The following is a 14,124-nucleotide window of genomic DNA, read 5'->3' on the forward strand; positions in this document are numbered from 1 at the left end:
GTAACAAGCCGCAAAACTCCAAACATCATACAAACGAGCACGAGAACAAGAACAAGCCCCATCACCTCTTCTTCACTGCATCCTCCATGCGCCTGATAAGAGTCTTCAATCCAACGCCCTTCTCACAGTTATTCTCAAGATACTCTTCCATCTTCTCCCTCACCTCCTTCATACCCTTCAGTACCGGCAATTTGTTCCCCTCTTCACCCTCAAGGTGCATGAGTGGGTTCAAGAGTAAATCAAGGCAGGCATGCCAGATATCTGTCTGCCAATATCTTTTCAAACTCTCTTTGATCTTGTACGTCTTCGTCGCTCCAGCACCAAGAGTAGCGCCACGTTCAGCAATGGTGGAGATATACTTGCCAAATAAGAGATTGTGAACAATTCCAGCGAGACCGTGGTAGTCGATCTGGTATGTCCACGGGCGTAGTTCCCGCATTTCGGCACAGTCAGCTTCAGTCGTTGGCCAATCCGCGATGAACTGCACGTCTGGCTTGAACGCCTTCATGTCGATACCGCGACCAAAGTCGATGAGTGAGACACCCTTCGCAGACCAGCCGTCACGCCCATCGCGCTTGTACTCTGAATCCCAATGCTCATCTTTTTGCAACCCATCAAAGCGGACGAGGATGTTGTCGCTTTTAAGGTCGCCGTGGATTACACCCTTTGAGTGAAGCGCCTCAACTGTGCGGAACAATTCGACAGTAAAGAACATCGCAAGTTGTTCGTCCATGACACCGTTGTCTCCCCTGGATAAGTTTACCAGGTCGAGCAAGGTCCCTTGATCTCTAAATTCTTCGACAAGATAGCATTCATCTTTGAAGACGTGCATCTCGTACGCATGAACAATCGAATCAGCCGCTCGAGATACACCAAGTCGTCGCTTGGCCTGTCGCATGATGTAGAACTCCCATGGGGTTGGTGGATCTTCCATCTTGATAGCTTCCAGATTCTTGCGCTTGAGGCCGAACTCGCCTTTGCCCATCTGCGAAGGCTTGTTCTCATCGTCGTCCTCGTCGGGGTCTCGGCTCTCAACCAGATAGACTGGAGCGAAAGCACCTTTCCCAAGCTCGCGTTTGACAGCGTATGTCCGCTGAGTTGTGGGAAACTTCAAGGTGGGGCAGACTGCAAGATTGGCTGTCTTGTCGTTCGCGCCCTTGCCCGATTTCAGAGCCTTAGTATACTTGCGGATGTCGGCTCCTTTTCCGTAGCTCTCCTCTGTGTCTGCGTAGTAGCCATCGTAGCTATCGAGCGGTGGCTGAATCTCCTGTAAAATGACCTTGCGGATGTTCTCGTCGACCGGATTGCACTGTGCATCCTGAATAATTGGACCATTCGGCTTTACTGGTTTCGGCGCAACCTCTTTCGCAGCCAATGGCTTCCGTTGCGGTTCGGCGATGGGCTCTTTGGGCACTGGTTTCGATTCTGTCAGAGCGAGCTTCGCAACTTTCCCTGAGCCATCAATAACCTGACTCAAGATATCTGAAAAGGCGCTACCACAAGTATCATCATCGTCGTCGTCGTCGTCATCTTCAAGGATATCAGTGGTACCTTTCGATCGTGATGGTGTCTTGGTCGCGGGAGTGAAGTAGTCCTTGTTTGCATAAGCAGTGGCGATGCCTAGGGATGATTCCGTCTTCTCGACGATGGGCGTCATGAACGGCAGGCGGTTGTTAGCAGCCTGGGCTGGGTCTCGGTAGGGCTGCATAGCTGGAACGTAGTCCTCCGGTGGAACGGGAACGAAGCGGGTAGGTAGCGATGTGGGCGCTGAGGGCGATGTCGGAGTGACAACGTCAGAATCTTGCTGCTGTTCCATGTCGACATCTGCGCGTGTTACCTCGTTAAAAGAATCGTTCTGAGACTGATCAGATTGCTCTGATTCGTCATCTGATTCATCCTCTTGACCATCTTTAGGCACGTGCTTGCTCTCAGTAAAGTCAGACCACGCAGAGGCACTCTTGGTATCTGAAGCGTCGGAATCGCTTTCATCCTCGGCATCAACATCCAGCACCCTGGTGCCTAGTGTGAAATCTCCAGCTGTTGTCTCATCCCCGAACTCGCTCGTAGCGCCCGATATGCGACCGGTTGCCGTACTTTCGGCACCACTCGTGTAGTCGTCCTCATCGTCACCGCTGCTTTCATCACCACTTTGATTCTCGGAAGTGTTCTCATCGGCGTTCTTCAGTGGCTCGTTGAATATGTCGTAGATCTCGTCCATAGCTTCCTTGGTGTGGAGGGTCATTGTGGTCTCCGGGCCTGTCTTCTTTCGCCGGATTTTGGGCTTCGCTGGAGAATTGAGGTTGGCTTGGACTAAGACATGTTAGTACGTAAGTGACAGTCTCATATACAATCAAACACTCACTTGTCTGAGTCTCTCCGCGAACTTCTTTGACTTCCATGACCTTGATTTTCCTAGTCCTGTTGGCACGCTCCTCTCGTCTCGCCTTCTTAGCAGCCCGTGCCTTGTCTACATCTGCCTGTGAAGGCGGCGCATTCTCGTCGTTGTTCATATCATCGTCAATGCTGCCTTTCAGGGGCACGGTCTTGGGCTTAGGAGGCTGTTCGTAATCCTGTTTGGGCGCTAGAGGCGCGGCCCTTGGCTTTGGTCTTGCGGCAGCTTCTGCCTCCTCGGCTGCTTTCCTTGCCTGCTTCTGTTCCTTGCGGCGGATAGCATCCCAATCGTGGTCCATCCATCCCCTGTATTTAGCTCGAAGTTCTTCAAATGAGTATTCCTCTGACATGGGGTCCTCATGGTTAGGGTAAACCTGCTCCAAATCTACAAAGACTACCTCAAGCCTGCCGGTCCTAGGATTGACCGCTTGTTGATGTTCACGCAATGGATGGGGGCTGACATTCTCGTCATTTGGATTTGATTTGGTCTGAATACATGCATGGCAAACGCCCACCAATTAGTCCTGTGATCGTAAATATATGAAGGGGCTGATGTAGGCAGATCAACTCACCTCATCCTTGAAGATTGACATCTTTGGCACGCCCGTGTTCTTCTTTCCGACCTTCAGAGTCTCACCAGCCCAAGGGCGCGCTTCCGTTGCGTTCTCCTTCTTGCGGTCTGCGAGCGATCCAATGCTATCCCATCCTTCCATGCTACCAGTCGAGCCGGGCCTCGCGGCATCGTCGCCATCGGAAAAGATGGCAAGCTTAGCCTTCCCCGAGCGAGAAGCGCCTCCAGCAGGTTTTGGGGCACTTTGCGGTTGTGGACTCGGCGCACTCGGCGATACATGCGCAAAGGGGTCCATCTTAGCGGCGAGAGCTGGACGGACGGCGGGGAGTGCGGGGCTTGAGGGCTCGGGAACCTCTTGCGGGCGACTCTCGAGACGATGCTGGAATTCTCCGTACTTGCGAATCAGGCGCTCCACTGGACGGGCCTCGCGGTCAATGCCCAGGTTGTATATCTCCTCTGCTTGTGTGAAGCGGCCCGCGCCTTCTAACCAGGCCGCGAACTCTTCGTAGAATAGCGCAAGGTTCTCGCCGATGTTGTGTCGCGCAAGGTATGCGAATGTCTCGCGCGGCGCATCTGAGAAGAGATGGATGTAGTGCAGCCACAGCTTGAGGTAGCGGGCGTCGTTCTTGTACTGGGGTGAGGATTGGAAGGCTTTGGTCGCGCGCTCGAGCAGTGGGCAGAGTTGCGATTGAGGTGTGTTCTGCGCGGAGGGGTATGAGTCGAGTGTCCATTTGACATAACGGTCGTAAACATCTAACGGGTCGTCCGAGTCGTCAATTGCCATGAGCTCCTTCTCAAACTTGAGGCGGGCTGCGCTGTTCGCATCTTGCATCTGCGAAGGGGACAGCGTCTGACCAGCGCCGGAAGTCAACGGTGGCGTGTATAGCTGCGCGAGTGCTTTGGCGGAGCGGCCGCTGGGGATGCTCTGGATGTTTTCCTTCTGGCCTTCAATCACCTCGAAGTCGGTAACGTCGTCGGAACCCATGGCGCCGGGTGGGGGTATCACAAAGAAAGAAGAAGAAAAAGGAGGGTATCGGGAATACAGGCACAATACCTGCTGTCGACGTTGCTGCAAGCGGATGTGTATACCAACTCAGGGTACGCGGGGTTTGCATGTGGGATGATACGCTAGAACGCGCTTTGTCCTCTCCTGTCCTGGATCGTGTGTTGCCCCGACAACAATGCGCCGCCACCACGTTGGACACAACGTACTGTGTGAGACGGTTCAACCACAACTGAGTTACTAAGCACTCACAGGCGTATCTTATCATCACCTCCTAGAACCTCCCATCTAACGCCAGTCCTTCCTTGAGACCGCGAGTTTCTCTACAAGACTACTCCCTCAAGACAAGCAACCACGTTGGCTTCTTCTCCTAACAATGTTGCTGAGCTTATTATCGCCATCGATTGCAGAACCAGCTAGATCTACAATTAGACTTCATTCTCTTGAAATGTTCGAGAGTAGCACCAGGGTCGCTCCTGCCTCGTTCTGGCATGCGGATACAAGTCCCTAATAAACCTCATCGCACCAGCTTCACAACCTTTCTCAACCTTTTTTCTCACGCACACACACTCCCCCTCTCCCCTCAGTCTTCGTTATATATATATATATATCTCAGCCTTCGTTCACTCTGTCTTTCTCTCAGCTTCGTTCTCGCACTCAATTCTAAGACTCTGAACAATACCACCACAAAACGACTGATCAATCAACCAGGCATCCGCCAATTCTGTACAGCAGGTTCATCAGACTCACATACGCCGCCAGTTGTAAGCTCTGCCGCAGCTTCAGTCCCGCCAATCTCAACCACTTCCCTCGCAGCATCCATAGTAGCTGCAACACCAGAGCGCTCAACCGCCTAGGCATTAGAAGGCTGTATTATTCCACACCTAAACCTATCTATCCAAGTACACCACTTGTCCATTCCTTGTCCACTAGAGACGCCTGCCAACCTTGGAATATACTATTATCCTTCAACCTCCTTGCTACTACCCTTCAACTTCTCTGCCATCATCATCCAACCTATCCAACCTATCCAACCTACCCAACCTATCCAACCAAATCTTCCTCTCCCTCTTCCTCTTCCTCTGCACATGTATCTAACCTCATTTCAATCTTGCTCTTTCCCCGTGTACGCAATAGTCTCAATGCGTATGCGAGCTGCCCACTCTTCGTGATCGCAATCTGTTGATTCCAAATCAAAGGTGTGCTTGAAAGTAATGAGGCCGTTGGCGGGGTATTTGAATGACTTCTTCTTCCGCCTAAGGACCGCCGCGAACCTGGTGAGATCGACTTTATCGGGATCCAGATCGCTCATATCGCCCAGTTGCGGCTGATCGTCGTTAACGAGTAGATCTACGACACGGATGATGGCAATCTCATTCTCATTGTTGACAATGCGGATGCTGACATGTTTGTATAGGGTGAATGGGATCTTCTTCTCTGGCGAGAGATCGTCTCGGTCCCACTTCCAATTCTCGTCAGGATAAAACGGGAATTCGAGTAGCAGGTCGTTCTGATGGAGTCTGTGCATCTACGTCGCGGTAACGTTGATCCAGCGAAACAGCATCTGATGCCTCCAGCCCATGTGACACTGGTGGGCGAGCAGCTTCTGCCTGTTTATCTTGCTGAAGATAGGACAAACATGATCGTGGGTGGCATTCGGGTTGCCAAACTTCTCTTTGAATGTCTTGTCCTTAGTAAGAAGGCGTACAAGCGTTGCTCGAGCCACGTAGTACTCCTCGACCTGGTTGTTGAACCCAGCAACACAGTTCACTTTACTACTTCTCATAATGACATAATCACCAGTCTCTAGGCATCTGTCGCAGCAGGTCACAAGAAAGCACACATAGTCAAGCTCATCCGAGAAAGCATATACAAGTATGTTAAGAATGTCCAAGGACGACTATTGACCCTCCACTCTACTCATTACCAATGTTCATCATCAGTGACCCGTCCCACCAAAAACAGCACGACAGCACATCCTAATAGAGAGTCGTCATGTAAAAATAGAAACTGATCCCGAAAAAAAAAACTCCAGACTCCCGCTGTTCGATTTGGTATATCCCTAAAACGAAAGCAAAAACGTCATATGCACAAAGGCAAACAAAACAAAGGGAAAATGACATATGCCGGATCGGGGTATCCCAAGGAAGTTCGAGCAGGAGCTCCGATTGGTATCATATGGAAAGCGACAACAAGAGCCCTCACCTGGTCGGTGATATCTGAAGTGAAGGCAAGGGAAACAAAGCAAAAGACCGAGAGATTGTCATGCGGAACTGGAGGTAAAACACCAGACATGTGTATCATTGCGTAAATCATAGGAGATTCGTTATTGTTCTTCGAGGTCGTGACATCGTGGCTGTGCTTTGAAAAACTCGACGTAAATTGATGATGGCGATGTGTGATGTAAAGGCGGTGAGGAAGCAATCAGCTGACCTAATTCAAGAGCGGTTCTCTACGGCTTGCTCGCCAGTGGCGACGGCAACCAACGCTTCTAAGCGTCTCATATCATTGTTGGCTGTCTGCTGCGGTAGCGGCTGACCGAACGTTGCGGGTCCCCGCTCGGGTTCTCGTTGCGGTCGATAGCTTGAGCTCGAGTTGGAGAGACTGTGGCTATGATAATGGTGTGGCTGCGATTGTAATGGATGCGGCCTTTCCATAATTGACGCTTGTGACTTGTAATCTTCGACGACTGGCGTTTCGACATATCCATTGCTCCCCACGATGTTCGGATGATGTTCCCAAATCGTCCCTGGAGTGGGAACGCCTTCGCTACTGCTACTATCTTCAGGGGATGTTCTCTGCATAGCTCTTTGTGGTTGACTGACAGGTCCGTTATACCACGCCTGTCGCTTATTCTTTCGGGGCGTCGTAGGCTGTTCTTGCGAAGTCCTGGGCGAAGCGTTGATGGAAGGGATCTGGATTGGCTGAACGTTAGAAGGTTGCCGACTAAAGTACCCATGAGCGGTCGTAGGGCGTGTAGCATTCGCTCGTCCCGCACTGCCAGGGTATGGTTGCGACCATTGTGGTTCTCTCTGAGAACTTGGGCCAGCAATGTTCAGACGGTCAATTTCCCAAGAAATACTAGTTCTTTTGTGGTGACCCCTGTGAGGCGGAGGCGGGTGCTCCATCGGCGCGTGATATGTGAGTGGACGAGCTGGGGCGTCTACTTGCATTGGACTTGGCTGGCGTCGAGGAAGCGGAGGGGGTGCATGGTCGAAGCTTTCAATTCCCGGAAGACGGGTAGTTTGAGAAGCGGCCGGAATTGAAGTAAACGTGGGCCGATCCGCGTCTGGCGTCTGGTGATAACCAAGCCCACTGGTCGCTGGTCGAGGCCCAGTATGCCCCCAAGTTCCTGGATGCCACGTACGTCGCCTCCAGTCGGCATCTGCGTTTGAATCTCTCCTCGACTCTGAGAATTGAGATGCTGTTGGGCTCGCATATGCGCTGCTTTGGGCTGAATAGCTGGGTGCGGCAGTCGACTGCAGAGGTGTGATGTACGTGGAAGGACCCTGTCCTGGAGGACCAGAGAAAGGATTACCGCTAGACGAGATGGATTCTCGGCGTCCTGGAAGAGGTGGTCCAGCCCATGAGACTGGCCTGGACGAAGACGAGACGGGAGATTGTATAGTGGACCCGTAACGAGCGGGGCTGCCAGTAACTGTCGAGAAGGTAGCGGATGTGGGCGTTGTAGGCGCGATGGACTGCGTGTCATACTCGACAGGCCCAGGAGAACCCATCATCGGTGGGTCATACGCGTTCATTGTGTTGAGCGACAGGCGGGCCCTCGCGCTAGCACCGCCATCACTGGCCATGGCCAAAGGTGGTGGCCTACGTCGAATGTCGGGAGAAGGTGCCGCGCTCATGGTCGAAGCGGTAGAGATTATGCTTGAAGCTGAGAGGTTTCTGCTGTGGCCTCTGCTATGGCCACTTGTGCTGCCTAGTGTGTTCGCTCGAGATCGGTTTCCAGGTGGTCTTACTCTGTCGGTCCGGATCTGCCTTTGGAACCTCGTACCCGTTGCAGCTAGCGATTCCGAAGGTATGTCTTCGTTGACGTGGACTGTTTGGGCATGTTGTCGGAGGTTGTCGAGTCGCGAGAATCGCCGGGAACAGTGACATTGGAAGGGTCTTTCACCAGTATGCTTACTGCAATGTGTTAGCAACGTAAAATGCCGTATAGTGCGCTACGTACCGAATGTGTCGTGCCAGATGCTCACTTCTCGTGAAGCTTAGATTGCACGGAGGAAAGTCGGTACAAAAGAAGCGTTGTCCTTTCTTCTTTTTAGACGGCCGGTTGGAATCGCTGGTTACGCTATCGTTGTCCGATCCGTCTTTCTCGTCATCATCCCCATCACCCATATGCACATCTTGTCCCGAGGTTGTTGGCCTATGCGAGTCCTCTCTACTTTGTTCGCTCTTGTTCGAAGCTGAAGGTGTCTCGCTCAGCTCGCGGCCGGGTGTAAACGGCGACGAGGGCAGTGGTCGCTGACCAACAAGACCCGCAAAGGTATTGCGTGTAGGTGTCTTAGCCGATGGGTCTTCGGTACGGATCTCTTCGGTCGCTTTCGATTCGGCAAAGAACCTGCTGTTCGGTCGAGGAGTAGTCGGTGTCGTCTCGTCACCCGGGCGGCCCTGTGGCGCATCTGGGACCGACAATGTGGTGTTGACTGCTTGGAAAGTAGACATGTTGGAAGAGGCGGTGACCAGCAGTCTAACGATAGCCACCTCTTGTTCCGTGTCGTGCTGAGTGAGCCGCGCAAGTCTGCGGAGACGAGCGCGTATAGCTTACAACCTGCACGAGGGAGCTCGCTTTGGTAGCGCCGGTGATGTAAGACTGGAGAGTTAATGCAGGCGCAGGTCCCAGGCGGGTTGCCTCGAGCGGCGCAATCAGTATGATACTGCGGGTGGTCCCTTCCTGGAGCGGATGTGGGAAGGCTGAAACGATATGATGACGAATAGAGGGCGGCGTTGCAACAACATCCGGAGTCAGCGCCCAGCGAGCAAGGTCAAACAAAATCTACGAGGTCGTGTTAAATTCGATCGTTGCGTCGTAAAATCGTCAAGTTGGTGTCGCCCAAAGGTGTACCAGTGGTGAGGGTTGAGCAACCACGGATACTCGGACTTTGGGCTGGGTATGATAAGGCGCGGGATGGGATGCCTCAGGTGGCGGGGAGATTGGCCCCTCTTTGACGCAAGACTCGATGCGCACAAGGGCTCGAGTAGGAGCGGCAGGATGCGGCTCTTGTGGCGATGCAGCTAGACTGTGCAAGACCCGGGTATGAAGGCAGAGGAGCAGGTGTCGATGCAGGAGAGCGGGATTAGAACGAACTCACGATTGCGTCGCAAATGCACGAGGAGGGGTTGGTAAGGCACAGGACGGGATCTTAGCGGCTTTGTCGTGCGCCCTGGACGGACGGCCTGGCAGAAGGCTGGGGTTAGAGTCCGATCCACCTTGCGACGAAGGCACATCTTGCCTGCAGATCCTTGGAATTAGCGATGCTTGGCCCGCCGACCCAGACATGATGAAGAGGTGCAGCTGAGCCCCAGAGTATGCTCGTCCGCCTGTCAGACCATAGTACGTCTGCAAGCCCTGATGAGCGCATCTGCCGTCAAGCAATCGGCCTGGCTGCAGGACAAGGCATCATATTGTGCGGCGGGGCACTGGGCAGCACTGCCTGTTTCCGGTTGCTAACAACGGTCATGGCACATGCTTGCAGCGATGGGTCAAGAACCTGACTATTTGCTCTAGGTCGTGCGTTATGGCCGGGACCTGAGCACGCTGGATATTGATGACGAAACACCTACCAACGCCCGCTGCCGTTTCACGTGTTATCAGATAGATCGGGACCAAGATGGCTGGCTATGCCATGGACGCGCCGGCGCGTTTGGCCAGTCCCCCAAGACAAGTTGCGCGCCTGGGAGAAGACAGCCATAAGCAGACGAGCATGGCGTCGGCCGCCTGGCGAAGCTGACAGTGCCATGCCCAAGTAATTGGTTGACGCGGATAGTCGCTGCAAGCTAGCAGCGTGGGCGAGCGCCGATGCAAGGGGACTCGACCAGATCCACAAAAAGTGTTGTACCTTTGTACCTTGCCGAAGCGAAAGGCTAGCATCCGTGGTTCTGCCGGACTTCAGCGACTCAAATTTTGCGTCTTTGCAGCGCGAAAGGCGCCAGGCGGCTGTTGAACGAGGCGGTCAGAGACGGTAGTCTGTCCCCTGGCGTTGCCTGGCGTTGGGCTTTGAGCGGTGCGTGACAGTTTGTCGCCATCACACTCTATAGCTCGGAAGCGCTGACAGAAAGGCGGAGGACCCAGTGGCCCGACTAGTTCCTGGCAAGCAGTGTATGATTCGAGGGAATCTGGCGGACAGACGCGGGATGATACCATGGATCGCGAATATCGTGGTCATCTGCGCGGTGCGCCTCGTTGCGTCGTCTGTACCGTACTTTGTCCCTTGTATGCTTCAAGATTCCGCTTCCGGTGCCTAAACGAGACGCAATATTGCTATTGACACGTTGCGTAGGCGCATCCCCACACGAGGATCGTGCGCCGTGCCTACAAAGAAAACACTCGTCCTTCCTGCAGCGGCAGCTGGAGGATTGGTGAAACACATAGTGTATGCAGGCCTACATGTTCAAAATAGTAGCTTTACCGAATCATGCGGGCTTGTGTTAGCGGGCGAGCCAGATGTCTGGACGCTTTTGTCGCCAGCGGTGGCGTTGGTGTTGAGGGAGCCGTGCATTACTCGCGCTCATGGTGAGGTTAGCGATAGTGGAGTCAACGCTCGGAACGTGCCTGTGCCTGCCTCCAGCCGTGTGATAGCCCGTGCGCGAAGCGCGAAGACCGAGGTATGACTCTTATCGATTATCGAGCAACTCAAGATGCACACGGGGAAAGCCTGTCTTGCATACACGTTAACCGCAGGCCCCTCCTCAGTACTCGCACAACAGCTTAGCACTACGTTTCATCGCCATGCATTGACGCCGTGTGGCAATGACGGGCAGCTGCCTCGCCGCACAACTGTGGTACATTGACACAGCCGAGGTGGCCAAGAACAAACAGATGGAAGCTGGTATCACATTGCTGCTGTATAAGTCACGATTCGCTTGGTGCGACTCCCAGTCATCACTCCACCGCCCAAGCAATGTTGATTTCTTCTTCGGATCTTGCGCCAATGCGGTATCGACCCGCCCAATCCACACCGCCTAATGAACAAGTGCCTAAATCTATCCGATGCTTACTGCACAACCTAGGTGGAACGTCAGTCTTCTCTTCGGACAGGCAGCTGACTCATTGATATACCTTTTCTCGGAGTTTGCTGATCCATTGGACGATGCTTTCACCCTGGTCTGCCCGGTCTTCGACAAGGAGGGTCTGTGTCCATAGCTTGAGGGCTGGGTCGCCGTCTTCCTTGATAATGTACAGCGTAGGTAGAGTAATCGAGCCCACGCCCTTTGACTTGTGGTCTCTTGATTTCTCGACGACTATATTGTATTAGCACTCTGGGCTGTATAAATCATCAGTAATGTCAACTCACCAGCTCGCACTCGCTCGGAGTATTCGTTGTCAAGAAGTGGTAATGAAGCTTTGCCCTGTTTCAATTGTGTGCGGTCTTCGACGCCAAATACATCATTCAGAAGCGCAGGGACGGCATCTCGGCCAATCCATCTAGTCACGTTAGCTCAGTCTCAATAATGAATCTACACTTGTACTTACAAGAACTGGTTTACACCGTCATCCAGGAGGTAAAGACCGTACGGCACAATGGCTGCACTGGAAAGGTTCAACGCTGGTGGCATGGTGATTTGACCGGTGGTAGGCTCTGGTACACCAGCATCATCAGGCATATCGTGGAGCGAGTAGAAAGACGGGTAGATGTACTGCGTGAGTAGACGCAATGGCAGCGTAGAAAGGAGGTCAAGAGCTGCTGATCGGAGATCACTCGGGATTTGAGCGCTCTTACGAAGACCAACGTTCTTGATGAGTCCCAAGAACAGTATGGGAAGAGCGCGAAGGTTTTGCGGTAGTTGTAGCCCACCACCGCCCATGCTGCCGCCTGCCAGCTCCTTTCGATACGTTGAGAGTATCTCGATGATCTTGGCCTGTAATGCGTCTCGTGCTGCGTCAAGACCGCTCGACAATGCTCGCTCAACTGCCTTGTGACTGAAATAGGTAGTGATCGCTTGTGCGTCCGCTGATGCATAAACTGACGCCAGGCTCTCAGTCGTAGGTACAGCAAGAGTCAGAACCCTGATACGGCGCTGACCACTTGAGGTAGTGTGAAGCACAGCGGCCTGGAGACAGGCGAATGGCTTGGAAATTGTTTCGTCGATAGCGACCTCGATTACTACAGCTTGATCTCTGGGGTATGCTGGGAAGGCGCAGAGGTCGGACGAGCGGTTGAAGAAGTTTCCGTAGAATGCAGACATCCTCAATCCGGTGGTAGCGCGCACTCGGAGAACGGCCTCTAGACCGATCTCAGCAGACAGATAGTCAGCCAGTTCGGTTGCAATCTTGACGACATCCTCTTGTCTTGCCGCATTCCATCCAGGGTAAAAGTATGTCTGACCAGCCGTAAATCGTGGAAGGTTGCTCAGCGTCGCAACATCTTGGTACTGCGAGGAGAATAGGAACATATCCACCGACACCTGGTTCTTAGAGCATTCTACCGCAAAACTCTTGTACCAGTTGTTCGCAGGCTGCAACAAACTGCCTTCTTTTCCGGTGCCCAGTAGCGACTTGTCTTCTCGAGGGCTCAATGCTGCATGGCCAACGTTGGGTAGCGATGCGGCAATGACAGTCAACTTTCCTCCGAGTGGGGAAATGAGCTTATGTGCGGATCGGAGAGCTGAGCCCAGCGCAAAGCCAGGGACGTGTGTGTTTTGGAACATGGTCGGGAGGCGGTCAAGGAACGTCTCGATGTTGTTGCGACATTGGCTGAGGCTGACCAGGAGGTCCGAAGGCATAGGAAGGTAGGGCTCATCGAGGTCGGAAACTACGAGCTGCTGCGGTTCGTTGGATTCGCTGTTGTCCGGAGGAATGCCGAAGAAGTGCAAACCATTGTCGACCGCCTGATACAGAGTTAGCTTGCGCACCATATGCCTTCGAATGCGCATTACTGACCATAAATCCAATGCGTGTCCGGCCGTCTGCGTTTGGTATCCGGCCGAGCGACTCCTTGATGACCCTCGAGACAACCGCGAGCAAGCCGCTGTTGACAGCGCCTTGTGTGCAATCTAGCAGGATGTAGTAGCATAGAGGCTGTGGAGGGCGGACCTGCAGAGATAGAGGTACGAAGTCAGCGTTTGTCTCACAAGCACTTCGTACAGCCAGAACTTACCATGTATTCCTGAGGCGCAACAAATTCGGTCACGGCATAGTTGAGCTCGGGTCTCTGCCAGCGGTCCACGCTCTTCTGCTGTGCTGCATCCCAATCGAATGCCTGAGGAACGTCGTTGGTCAGGTTGCACATGTTGCACCTCCACCTGTGTCCATGATCCAGAAATGAAACGAAGGGATTGATGTAGGCGCGGCATCGTCGACAACGGCTGATGACCTGGTCATGCACTACTGGCACAGGGTCCTCCGAGTCGTGCAAGCTCGCATATGGGCTTATAATGAGGGCGAAGGGAAGCTTGCTCTTCTTGAGTAACGAGTGGTTGGTAGGGATGGTGTTGAGCGTACATCGCAGGTATTTACTCGATTCGTTCGCGAACTCGGAGGGGGTGGCCGCGGCATTGGACGGCAGGTTGATGGGAGGAGGAGGGTTGTACAGCTCCGAGACGTGGAAGGGCTGCGCAATGAGGTCCGAGGGAAAGAGCTGGTTCTGCTGAGTAGCCGCGACGGGTTGTTGAACTTGCGGAGCTGCTTGGCCCTGGCCTAGGTTCATCTGCCCGAACTGCTGGTTGAGGGCATTCGGATCTTGAGCCATGGGCTGTCCATAGCCTTGGGCTGGCGCTCCATAACCCTGTGCTGATGCTCCATAGCCCTGAGCCGGGGCGCCGAACCCAGGAGAAGGTGCTGCTCCGTATGCAGGCGTTTGAGCTCCATAGCCAGGTACTACTGGTGGGGGGACTCCTCCAGCTTGGGCGTCTGGTGTATTCGCGCCGAATTGGTATCCCGTTCCTGCTGCGTATCGATCTCTCTTTTTGCGGTCCGCCATGG

The 14,124-nt window shown here is 53.5% G+C and overlaps 4 protein-coding genes across 4 annotated transcripts; all 4 read right to left on the reverse strand.

Annotated features, from left to right (window-relative positions):
• Positions 1–61: 61 nt before the first annotated feature.
• J4E86_006437 (uncharacterized protein) lies at positions 62–3,947 on the reverse strand (the record flags this gene model as incomplete). Its single annotated transcript, XM_051446966.1, has 3 exons — positions 62–2,310; positions 2,363–2,879; positions 2,964–3,947. The coding sequence occupies 3 exons, from the start codon at positions 3,945–3,947 to the stop codon at positions 62–64; spliced, it is 3,750 nt and encodes a 1,249-aa protein (XP_051301451.1).
• Positions 3,948–5,070: 1,123 nt separating this feature from the next.
• On the reverse strand, positions 5,071–5,751 carry J4E86_006438 (uncharacterized protein; the record flags this gene model as incomplete). Its single annotated transcript, XM_051446967.1, is given in 2 exon segments — positions 5,071–5,485; positions 5,498–5,751. 2 exon segments carry the CDS (start codon positions 5,749–5,751, stop codon positions 5,071–5,073), a joined length of 669 nt encoding a protein of 222 aa, XP_051301452.1.
• Positions 5,752–7,793: 2,042 nt separating this feature from the next.
• J4E86_006439 (uncharacterized protein) lies at positions 7,794–8,648 on the reverse strand (the record flags this gene model as incomplete). Its single annotated transcript, XM_051446968.1, has 3 exons — positions 7,794–7,883; positions 7,943–8,108; positions 8,155–8,648. The coding sequence occupies 3 exons, from the start codon at positions 8,646–8,648 to the stop codon at positions 7,794–7,796; spliced, it is 750 nt and encodes a 249-aa protein (XP_051301453.1).
• A 2,602-nt stretch (positions 8,649–11,250) lies between these two features.
• Positions 11,251–14,122, reverse strand: SEC24 (COPII subunit; the record flags this gene model as incomplete). Its single annotated transcript, XM_051446969.1, has 5 exons — positions 11,251–11,444; positions 11,498–11,628; positions 11,677–13,031; positions 13,084–13,236; positions 13,301–14,122. The coding sequence occupies 5 exons, from the start codon at positions 14,120–14,122 to the stop codon at positions 11,251–11,253; spliced, it is 2,655 nt and encodes an 884-aa protein (XP_051301454.1).
• Positions 14,123–14,124: the final 2 nt, after the last annotated feature.

Source organism: Alternaria arbusti, assembly GCF_024043155.1.
Source record: "Alternaria arbusti strain BMP 1465 chromosome Unknown scaffold_8, whole genome shotgun sequence".
In the NCBI taxonomy this organism is placed as follows: domain Eukaryota; kingdom Fungi; phylum Ascomycota; class Dothideomycetes; order Pleosporales; family Pleosporaceae; genus Alternaria; species Alternaria arbusti.